At 56.1% G+C, this 11,696-nt stretch overlaps 1 protein-coding gene across 2 annotated transcripts in view; it reads right to left on the bottom strand.

The window, feature by feature from the left end:
• Window positions 1-7,555: 7,555 nt before the first annotated feature.
• Window positions 7,556-11,696, bottom strand: part of LOC108447136 (formin-like protein 14) — a 12,706-nt gene continuing 8,565 nt past the window's right edge. The window contains exon 2 of one of the 2 annotated variants that reach the window (XM_017736234.1): window positions 7,556-9,267. In XM_017736234.1, coding sequence (XP_017591723.1) covers window positions 8,903-9,267 — 365 coding nt within the window. In that variant the 3' untranslated portion in view covers window positions 7,556-8,902. Of the gene's footprint in view, window positions 9,268-11,076; window positions 11,526-11,696 lie in introns of those variants that run through there. The other variant, XM_017736235.1, reaches the window with a different exon arrangement.

Here is an 11,696-nt window from a genome sequence, read left to right as displayed (position 1 = left end):
CCAGGAGAAGGGAAGTGGCCAGGGAAAAGTGAGGGCCTGGGAAAGGGAGGATACCCAGGGAAGGGAGAGCATCCAGAAAAGAGAGAGTATCCAGGGAAAGGTGAACTCGCAGGAAAGAGAGAGCACCCAAAGAAGGGACAGCATCCAGAGAAGGGAGAGCACCCAAGGGAGATGAGCACCCAGGGAAGGATGAGCACCCAGGGAAGGATGAGCACCCAGGGAAGGATGAGAATCCAGGGAAAGATGAGAATCCAGGAAAGCTGAGCACCCAGAGAAGGATGAGAATCCAAGGAAAGATGAGAATCCAGGGAAGGATGAGAATCCAGGGAAGCTGAGCACCCAGAGAAGGATGAGAATCCAAGGAAAGATGAGAATCCAGGGAAGGATGAGAATCCAGGGAAGGATGAGAATCCAGGGAAGGATGAGCACCCAGGGAAGCCGAGCACCCAGGGAAGGATGAGAATCCAGGGAAGCTGAGCACCCAGGGAAGGATGAGCACCCAGGGAAAGATGAGAATCCAGGGAAAGATGAGAATCCAGGGAAGGGTGAGAATCCAGGGAAAGATGAGAATCCAGGAAAGCTGAGCACCCAGAGAAGGATGAGAATCCAGGGAGGGATGAGCACCCAGGGAAGGATGAGAATCCAGAGAAGGATGAGCACCCAGGGAAGCCGAGCACCCAGGGAAGGATGAGAATCCAGGGAAAGATGAGAATCCAGGGAAGGATGAGAATCCAGGGAAAGATGAGAATCCAGGGAGGAATGAGCACCCAGGGAAGGGAGAGCACCCAGGGAAGGGAGAGCACCCAGCAAAGATGAGCACCCAGCCCCATTCGGCAGCAGTGGATTTCCTTCACATGGAAAAGCCAACACCAACTCCAGCTGGATTCCAGCACCCTGGGAAGCTCCTCTGAGCCATTGCAATGCAGACAGGGACGAACCCATCCAAACTCCCACTTCCCAGGGAATGGAGCAGAGGATCCGAGCATTCCCGGGCAGGAGGGAGCGCGGCGAGCCCGAGCTGGCACCCGGCGGAGAGCTCCAGGGGGGCCCCCAGCCACAGCCACGGCTCTTCCCTCCCAGGGACGTGGATGTGGCGGCTGGGGCAGAGCTCAGCAGAGCAGAGACAGGCGGGGATGGTCCCAAAGTGATTTATTTCCAGCGTGGAAACCAGGAAAGTTGTCCTTTATAAATCCCTGGATGCTGCTCCTGCTCCTTGCATCCTCCTCCCTAAAAATTAAATGAACTCCAGGGATGTGGGAGCACAATGTGCCAGCTGAGTCCCTCTGCCTCCTCTTCCCTAAAAATTAAAGAAACCCCAGGGATGCAGCAGCAGGATGGGCCCATCCGGGCTGTGCCTCCACCAGGAGGATGCTGCAGCTGGAAGAAATTTGGGAATTCTGCAGAGAAATACCCACTACAGAAGGACCCCCAGGGAATGGTCACGGTCCCAAACCTGCTGGAGGTCAGGGTGGGATTTTTTGGGGTTGGTTTGCAGGGCCAGGAGTTGGACTCGATGATCCTTGTGGATCCCATCCAGCTGGGAATATCCAAGAGGAAAAAACTCCCTGGAAGGAGACAGGCACCTGCCGGCAGGGGCATCCCCTCGGCGCTGCCTTTGGATTCAATTCCCGGTCTCCATCCAAGGGGGAGAAGCCCCGCAGGGCCCAGCTGATCCCGGCGGGATCCTGGCGTCATTCCTGAGCCGCCGAGAGCCGAATCCGGCCCATTGTTTTCCATCCGTCTGCCTTCAAATTGCTCCTAAATAACGCAGTTTATCTTTGGCTGATTGAGTCGAGGAATTTTGCAATTACAGACAAACAAGGACATTCAGCGGCCCATGTTATTTGCATTTTTAAGGACCGAGGATTTTTATTTTTTTCCTCCCTCTCCACGGGATTTTAGCCAACGAGTTGTTGGGTTGGGGCCGATTTCAAACCTTACCCGCGTGGGTTTTGGCTCTTCTCCCTCGGACCCCAAAACTACTCGAGCTTGTGCTGCCCCTCCAGCCCATCCCAGGAGTCCTCAGGCAGCTGGGGAAGCAAATTTCATCCCCAATGCTGCTTTTTTGGGCTGTTTCCCCCCTCTTTCCAGCTGCAAACCGCATCCAGGAGGGAACAGGGCAGCCCTGGAGCATCTCTGGGGCCGGCAAGCAGAGCCGGCACTGGTGAAACTGGTCCCAGTTTCCCTCTCGGCGGCACCACGTGCACTCAGCCGGGGGGCAGCGGCTTTCATCCCTTTTTTTATTCCCTTTCTTTTTCCCCCGGCTGCTCCATTAGGCCGGGCTGCCTCCTCCAGGCCCCTTTTTCTGCTCTAATTCCCTCCGCCCTCGGAGCTTCCCCCCCCCGCGCCGCAGCCGCCGCCCGATCATTGATCACCTTGTCAGAACTTCGCCGGGCTAAAGCGGCGAGGAAGAGGAGCTGGAGAGGTGGGAGAGGAGCGGGAGAGGAGCTGGAGAGCTTTAATTTCTCCCTGGAATCGCTGCCGGGGGTCCCAGGGCTGTATAAATGATTAATTACAGCCCGGCTGCGTGCGAGGAGCAGAAGACGCCGCTAATGCACTGAGTGCTCTCCCCTCTAAATACCTGCTCGGAGCCCTCGGGGAGCGGGGAAAACGCGGGGCAAACGCCTCGCACGGACCCGGCCCTGCCCTAATTCCAAGTTTTTGTGAGTTCAGGGAGCTCCCAGCCCGCCCAGATCCCACGGGAAGCGCCTGGGTGCTGATTCTCCTACGGCGAATCGGCCGCAGGCACGCGATGCTTCGATCACCGCATCTTCCTCTCCCTGCGCTTGGAGTCGATCCCTGGGAAGGCCGGATTGGGAAAAAGGAGCCGAATTCCCGGATTTTTGCGGCAGGGATGAGCCAGGGCCTGCCCAAAGGGGTGTTTGGTGCTGTCACCAACAGCGTGGCCGTGCCCGAGCAGGGATCAGGGGGGCACAGGGAAGGGATGCTCCGGATATCCCGATCCTTACGGTGCCAGGGAGGGGTTGGCGACAGCCCCGCTGGCACCTCGGGTCCTGCCCCGGGCTGTCACACCCCGTTCCCAGCGTGCCCCGAGTCCCCAGTGCCTCCCAAAGCCGTAGCTCACCTTTTATCCTCTTTATTTTCATTTTATCCACTTTATTTTCATTTTATCCACTTTATTTTCATTTTATCCTCTTTATTTTCATTTTATCCCGATTTTAGCGGCTTGTTTCTGCTCCTAAGTGCGATTAATTCCTGGTCGGGACAGGAGGTGAGGAAGGGACAGCTCCCATCAGAAGGGACAAAGGGCTCAGTGTCACCTCCTCCTGCCACCTCCCGAACACCAAAACCACGGGAATTCTGCCCCCCGCGGCATCGCTCCCTCCCTCAAAGCTCCCGAAAGGAGCTGCTCCAGCATCTCCTGCTGACTCCAGCTCTCGCTGCTGTCGCTAACGAAGCGCTCCTGGAAGTTCACAATCCCACGGATTCGTGTGGTGATGGAAGAAGGACCTAATTAAAGAGGGAAATGAGGATGACATCGTAAAACCGTTCAATTAAGTTGATCTCATTACGGTTAATATTCCAGAGGAAGTTCGGGGCTTTTTTTTTTTTTTTTTTTTTTAATATATTTTACTCCAAGTCTGCAGCTGGCCGTCCATGGATCCTCGGGAAAGGATGAGGGAAGGGGGAAAATGGGATTTAGTTAAACATCCACCTCTTCACTCGTGTGACATTTCAGAGCAGCATCGGGCGGGGACAGCGGGCACCGATCCCGTCCCCGCTGGTGCCACCGCTGTCGCCACACCTGGCAGCTGGCGGCGGCGGCGGCGGCGAGGAAACAAAGCGGCGGCGATGTTTTGATCCAATTAAGCGTAATTTATTTCATGCTCATCAACGCTTCCCCGCCGGGGGATTCGCAGTTTCGCCGGGAATGTGCGAGCTCCGCTGGGAGATCCCAGCAGGAACCTTTCCCCTTCCCAGCCCCCAGCTCTCCATCACCATCCATCCCCGAGGGGTGCGGGAATCCCCCGGCAGCTTCTCCCGGCAGCTTTTAGGGGGTGAACCCTCGTAAATTCACACCCCATCAGCAAAGGCGCTCAGGGCGTTTGGGTTTTATATCCTGGGGAATTAAACCGAGGCGGGGATTTTTCCGTCCCTTCTCCATGGAGGTGGAGAGGGGAAACCTCGCCTGGAGGAGCTGGGGATGGATTTTTCCCGGGGGTGAATGAAAAATTAATCCACGGAGGCGACATTCGGGTGCCTGTTCCCTCCTTCTCCCCTCGTGCCGCGCATCCGAGGAGGGTAAACAGATGTTGTTTTCCTCGTGGAGGCTTTAAATTTACGGGCGTGCCCTCGTTCGGAGGGAAAAACAAGCGGGAGAAGGTCGGGAAGAGGAAGAGGAGGGAGAGACGGGGCGGTCTCCAAGGAATCATCGGAACTCATTCCCAGGGAGCGCGGCAGCCGCGGGAAATTGGGGTGAAACCCCAGGGTTGGGCTGAGCCCGGGGGTCTGACAGGCCGGGAGCAGCTTCCAGCCCCAAATCCTGCTGGGAGCACCTTCCAGCCCCAAATCCTGCCGGGAGCACCTTCCAGCCCCAGATCCTGCCAGGAGCAGCTTCCAGCCCCAAATCCTGCTGGGAGCACCTTCCAGCCCCAAATCCTGCCGGGAGCACCTTCCAGCCCCAGATCCTGCCAAGATCATCTTCCAGCCCCAAATCCTGCTGGGAGCACCTTCCAGCCCCAAATCCTGCCGGGAGCAGCCAGGGAGAAGCCAGCGGGGGACGGGGGAAGTTGTGGGGTTGATGGGAATCCCTGGCTGATCCCAGCAGGATTTGGGTCTGGACACTGCACCAGGCCTCATTCAGACCCCCGGGATCAGCGTCCAGCCCCAAATCCTGCTGGGATCAGCCAGGGAGAAGCCAGCGGGGTCGGGGGAAGTTGTGGGGCATCGATGGTTCCATTTCCTGCCCCAAGGGAGCGGGAATTTCAGGGCGGGTTTGATCCCTCGCCCGTGGCTGAGATTCCTTTGATGCAGGAGACGCTCCAAAGCGCTTTAATGCAGAAAATGGAGTTAAGGAAGGAAGCGAAAAATCTCTGTGTGCGCTGCTCGGGGCTGTGTGGGGCTCCCCAAAATCCTCCCCTCATTCCCGGCAGCTCCAGCATCGGGAGAGCCCCTTTATCCCCAATCTCCTGATCCAAAGGGATCCCCAAGGATGGGGCCTCTGGCATCCCATCACCTCGGTAGGGGACAGCAGGGACACCCAGGCGCTGAGCACGAAGCACCTCAACCACCCAGGGACCCCCCAAAAACCCCCTTGCTCTGTCGCCAACTTCAGCATCGAGACAACCCCTTTGTCCCCCAAACCCCCCAAAACCCCCTTCCTTTGCCCCCTTCCCCAACCGCCTCCTCCTTTCATCTTCCCCTCGGCTGAACTTTCCTTCCTTCTAATCAACGCCTGCTATTAATGATGCATAAAATTACCCTTGATTAAAAGAACCTTTTCCAGCGGCGGTGGCGGGCGCGGGGGGGATCACGCGGGGGAGGAGCGGGGTGAGGAGCCCCCGCCCCGGGCACCCACGGAGGGGGGGCAGAGGCTCTTTTGGGGCCCGGGGTTATTTAGGGACCGATGGCTCCACTCTGAATCCTCCCCTCTTCCTGGCGAGCCTTAATTAAGGGATCAGCGAGAGCATCCCAAAGCTCAGGGACAGCAGGGATGGAGCTCGGAGCTGTTTGCGTCCCCTCTGCCCCCGCCTCGGAGGGGACAGGAGGGTGTCACCACCCGTCCCTTTAGGGAAACCATCCCTTTTTTTTAAAAAAAAAAAAAAAAGGAGCTTTTGGTGTGTTTTTCAGAGTTTGAAGTCAGGAAATGGTGCGGTGATGAATGGGAGATGGCAGCAAAAAGGAAAACGCGGCGGATCAAAGGCGCTGTGATCTGGATGGCAGCGAGGAGCGGGCGGTAATCGCTGCCACGAGCTCGGGGCGGGGGCTGGCAGTGCCAGGAGAGCCGGCCCGGCGCTTCCAGAGGGGGAATTTTGGGATGCAGAGCATGGATGGGGGGGTCACAATGCGGTCTCAGCTCCCCAAAATCCACCCGGAGCGCCAGATGGGCGACCCTGGGTCAGGCGGAGCGGCCACACCTGAGCAGGGGAAAGCAAATTTTATCCCAAATGTTGCTTTTTGGGGGATGTTTTCCCCCTCTTTCCAACTGCAGGGAAGGCAAACTGCATCCAGGAGGGAGCAGGGGCATTTTTGGGGCAGCTGTGGGGGATCCTGGGTCCTGGCACAGCTAATTCCAGACCCCTTGGAGAAAGGAGAGGCTGAGAAGTGCCCCGGCATCCCAAAATCTTGAATCTTTACTCCTTATCCCAGCACCATCATCCCTGTGCCGTGTCCCTGCCCTCAGCAGGGACACCAGGAAAATATTTGTGGGATTAATGGGAATAAAACCACTTCCAGAGGAGCTCTCCAGGCTTTGGGAAGGAGGACAGAGCCTCTCCCAGCCCCTCCCAGCCCTGCGTGGGGAGCACACGTTTGAAATGCAGCTTTGCCAAAACATCCCGGGGGCGAGGAGAGGCGCAGGGAAAATGCGGGAATGCGGGAATTCGGGGCTGGGAAGATGCAGGGATGTGAGGGAAGGACGGCCCCGCGCGGGGAAAGCGGTGGAAAACCCAATTTGGCTCCGAAATTACGGCCGCCTTCTTTTAGTGCTGCTTTTCTCAGCTCCTGCTGCAGCCCGCGGGCCTCGGCGGATGGAGGGAGATTATCCCGAGCCGTGGGAGGGGATTAAGGATTCCAGGCCGGGAAAAACGTGGCTCCAGGCCCCCGGGAAAGGCCTGAGCGGCGGGGATGGAGGGATGAGGTGCTGGAAGAGGCGAGGTTGGAGCTGCCGCCCCCAGTGCATGTCCAGGGAGAGCAGATCTTGGGATAAAAGGGATTTTCCACACTCCCGCGATGCCATAAGGCCATGAAAACCCCCCCGGTCCCTCTCCAGCCTCTTTTCCTCGAGGATGTTTTCTATTCCCGCTTTTCTCCGCTGTCCCCGAGGCTTTTGGAGCCCCAACACCTCAAACCCCTCAGCCAGGGCTCCCTCCCAGCCCTGTCCTGACCCCATTCCCGCTGCAAATCCCGGTTTTCCAGCGCCGTTCCCTTCATCTCTCGAGGATTTGGGCCCTGTCTCTCCGGGGTGCTGCTGCTGGATAATTCCTGGGAATGTGGCACCGCCCCGACCCCACAGAGCCGCTGCAATCCGCGGATCCGACCCCAAATCCCACATTTTTCCCACCAAAACGACCCGAGGGGATGGATGGAGCACGGGAGAACCCACAGGGCTTCAAACCACGCGAGTGTCTCCCCCCTCCCGAGGGTTTCTGTGCCTGGGGAAGGATTTAGGATAATCCAGGGAGAAAAATGAAAGGCGCGGCCCCGCAGGACGGAGGAGCTGTCTGGGGCAGGAATAATTGTTATTATCTCCATTAAGCACCACGGCTGTCAGGCAGGAATTAATTTGCAGGCGGCGAGAGATGAAAATTCGCCCATTTTTCAGGGAAAATCCTCTCCGCGCAAAGAGGCCGGAGAAAAATCGCTCCGGCCTTGATTAAAAACGAGCCCCGTTTTATTAAAACTAATTCTAATTTATCTCTCCCCTCCCGCCGGCTTTCCTGGCAGGAATTCCGGTTTCCTGGAGATCCCGGGATCCGCCGCTGGACTCGTGCCGGGGTGCCCGGGCTTGGGGCATCCCCGAGTGGCTCCAAAATTTAGGATCAGGGTCTGGAGATCCAGGTTTTCCCTGCCGAGCCCTAATTCCCTTTTCCAGACCAAAAGCCAAGCCCGCTCCAACCCCTCGTGGATCATCCCCTGCAGGCAGCGATGGTGAAATTTAAAAAAAAGGGGGGAAATATTGAAAATATTCCAGTCTGGGAGGGGTCTGGAAAAGCGGGAAAAGAGGGAAAAGCGGGAACAAGGCTCAGCTCTGCGGTCCGTCCGTCTGTCCGGCTGCAAAACCAGGATGCGGCCCCGCTCCATCGCCAAGATGTTGGGAGAAAAATCAATTAGCTGCTAATGACGCGATGGCCTCGGGGAGATAAAAAAGCTTTCCAAGGGCTGGAAGTGGTGGCGAGACCCAGGAATTCCGATCCCAGCCGTGAGGGGTGGGAGATTTTCCCGTTTTATCAGCGCTGTTGCTCTGCTCATTAAGTTTATTAATTATTTTTTCCCCCCTCCTCCCTCCCCAGCCTGGCACGGGGGGGGAGGGTGGAGCTGGAGCATCTCGAGTTTCTTTTAACCAATATTCAATTTTCTGCTGGCAAATCAGGGGAGGTTTTAGGAATCTGCCGGGATCAAAAACCGTGCTCTGAAATGAATATTTTTGATTTTTTTTTTTTTTCGCCTTTCAAAATATATATCTAATGGAAAAAAAATAATATAATAAAATAAAACTCAGGGATTGGAAGCGACCGTTTGGCTTTGAGCTTTCAGGGCTGGATTTTATTCTCCTTTCATTGCTGTGCCAGCAGCGAGTTCCCGTCCTGCCGGTGCCCTTCTAATAATATTCCATTGTAACACTTAAAACATTTCACTTTTTTTTCCCGTTTAAAGCCGGCGAGGAAACGTTTCTGCTGCATATTCCGAGATATCAGCTCTCCCTTTTGGGTTGTGATAGACCCAATTTCAAAATAATAATAATGATGATGGAAAAGAGAGTAACGACCCAAAAAAAAAAAAAAAAGCCCGCGGTTCAAAAGAGCCGCTGGAAAATCCGACTTCTGGGATCTCTCCCATCTCCTCTCCCAGCATGGATTTAGCTCGTGGATTTACAAATCCCCCTCCAAAAAAAAAAAATATCCCCCTTTTGATGGGGCTCCAGGGTGGGTTTGATACCAAAATCCGCAGCAGATCCCGTAAAACCTCAGTGTTGTCCCCAAAATGAAGGAGGTGCCTTCCCTCAGTGTCCCTGGGGGTGAGGCCAGGCTGGGATGTGGAGGGATGCAGACTCCGGAATGGGGCAAAACGCCGGGAAATTGGGATCCAGACTCCAGAATGGGGCAAAATTCTGTAAAAATTGGGATCCAGACGCCAGAATGGGGAAAAATTCTGTAAAAATTGGGATCCAGACTCCAGAATGGGACAAAATGCCGGGAAATTGGGATCCAGACTCCAGAATGGGGAAAAAATCTGGAAAATTGGGATCCAGACTCCGGAATGGGGCAAAACGCTGGGAAATTGGGATCCAGACTCCGGAATGGGGCGTGGTGCAAACACGAGGCTCCCCTCCTCTTCCTCTTCTTCTTCCTCCTCCTCCTCTTGCCCCTGTTTTAAGGTTAATACAGAACAATCAGCTCCTTTTCTCCCAGTTTTATGTCATTTTCCAGGCCTGGAAAACCCAGGAATTTTCACTCCATCACCCCCCCAGGGTGGGAAAACCCCAACCCTGCCCCAGGGCTGGGAGCATCCCCCTGATCCCAGCACTCGCTCAGCAGCCAGGAGCCAACCCGGCGCTGCCAAACCAGCCCTGGCCGCCCGTTTTTCCATGGAAAACATCCCAAAGGAAGGAGAGGGAGCAGCTCCAGGGTGATGCAGGCGCTGCAGGTTTTGTTCCCTGGGAGCCGCCCACGGGAAAGGTCGTTCCTGTCGCGGCTTCGGCGTTTATCGAGCGAGCTCTGAAACAGCAAAATCATTTAATGGCTTAATAAATCCGATCGATGGAGGGGGGGAGGGAGCGGTGCTGAGGAGCTGGAGCTGCTGGAGTCACTCCCGAGTGGGGCTGGGGGGGTTATTCCAGCTGGGAATGGGAACAGAGCGTGGCCGGACACCCTGGAGCCAAGGGGAAGGGTCAGGATTGACCCCAAACCCTGCAAGGTCTGGGCTGGGGAGCCAGGAAAGCATCCCAGGAACTCCCAGAAAGGTCGGAAAAGCATCCCAGGAACTCCCAGAAAGCTGGGAAAAGCATCCCAGGAACTCCCAGAAAGGTGGGAAAAGCACCCCAGGAACTCCCAGAAAGGTGGGAAAAGCATCCCAGGAACTCCCAGAAAGGTGGGAAAAGCATCCCAGGAACTCCCAGAAAGGCGGGAAAGCATCCCAGGAACTCCCAGAAAGGTGGGAAAGCATCCCAGCAACTCCCAGGAAGGCGGGAAAAGCACCACAGGAACTCCCAGAAAGGCGGGAAAAGCATCCCAGGAACTCCCAGAAAGGCAGGAAAAGCACCCCAGGAACTCAAGGTGCGAAAAGCATCCCTGAAACTTCCAGAAAGGTGCGAAAAGCATCCCTGAAACTTCCAGAAAGGTGCGAAAAGCATCCCTGAAACTTCCAGAAAGGTGCGAAAAGCATCCCTGAAACTTCCAGAAAGGTGCGAAAAGCATCCCTGAAACTTCCAGAAAGGTGCGAAAAGCATCCCTGAAACTTCCAGAAAGGTGCGAAAAGCATCCCTGAAACTTCCAGAAAGGTGCGAAAAGCATCCCTGAAACTTCCAGAAAGGTGCGAAAAGCATCCCTGAAACTTCCAGAAAGGTGCGAAAAGCACCCTGAAACTCCCAGAAAGGTGGGAAAAGCATCCCTGAAACTTCCAGAAAGGTGCGAAAAGCACCCTGAAACTCCCAGAAAGGTGGGAAAAGCATCCCAGGAACTCCCAGAAAGGAGGGAAAAGCACCACAGGAACTTCCAGAAAGGTGGAAAAAGCACCCCAGGAACTCCCAGAAAGGCGGGAAAAGCACCACAGGAACTTCCAGAAAGGTGGGAAAAGCATCCCAGGAACTCCCAGAAAGGTGGGAAAAGCCTCCCTGCAGGGCTGGATCCGGGTTTGGGAGGAACACGGAGCTGCTGGAGTGAGGTGGGCACCAAGGGGAGTCCAGAGGGATGGGGCAGCTGTGGGAAAGGCTGGGAGAGTTGGGAATGTTCAGCTGGAGAGGGAAAGCTTCAGAATGACCTACTTGTGACCTTCCAGGACCTGAAGGAGCTCCAAGAAATGGATACAGACTTGGAGAAAGGCCTGGAGTGCCAGGACAAATAGGAATGGCTTCCCACTGCCTTTTAGGGCGGGATAAATGGGATATTGGGATGAAATCCTTCCCTGTGAGGCCGGGGAGGGGCTGGGATGGATTTCCCAGAGAAGCTGGGGCTGCTCCATCCCTGGAAATGTCCAAGGCCAGGCTGGAGCAGCCTGGGATTGGGAAAGGTGTCCCTGCCCGTGGCAGGGATGGAACGGGATGAGCTTTATGGCTCTCCCAACCCAAACCATTCCACGATTCCAGGCCGTGGCACCTCTGGCGCGCCTCCCTCACACGTGCCCGCACTCAGCCCCCTCCTAATCGCTTCCCTTCATCTTTTCCCGGTTGTTAATTGCTCCCACCCCCCGTTCCCTGCGTTCCTCCCAGCGCCGCTCTCAACTCCCCTCTCCCGCCGCAGGTGCCGGCTCTGTCATTAACTTCTAACACGGAGCGTGAGGGATCCATGAGTTTGTTTTCCTTGCTCCTGATGGATCTTTAATTGGCCGGCGCCTGCCGGGGTGGCGGGGCCATTCCGCAGGAATCCGATGCAAATGGGATTTCGCATTCCTCGGCTCCCGCTCGGCCGCTGCCAAATATTTGAAAGAAATAAACACGATTGCGTCAATGGAGAGCAGCGTGAGGCTCGCAGGTGCACTCGCAGCCTCTACCACAGCCCAAACACGGCGGGATGAGCCCAAACTCGGTCCGGGAAAAGCTGGGAAAGGGGGTGGATTTGTCGGGAGAATCGCCGGGGAAG

This window comes from Corvus brachyrhynchos, unplaced genomic scaffold, assembly GCF_000691975.1.
Source record: "Corvus brachyrhynchos isolate BGI_N302 unplaced genomic scaffold, ASM69197v1 scaffold65, whole genome shotgun sequence".
NCBI classification, from domain to species: domain Eukaryota; kingdom Metazoa; phylum Chordata; class Aves; order Passeriformes; family Corvidae; genus Corvus; species Corvus brachyrhynchos.
This window is presented reverse-complemented; position numbering and strand designations above follow the sequence as displayed.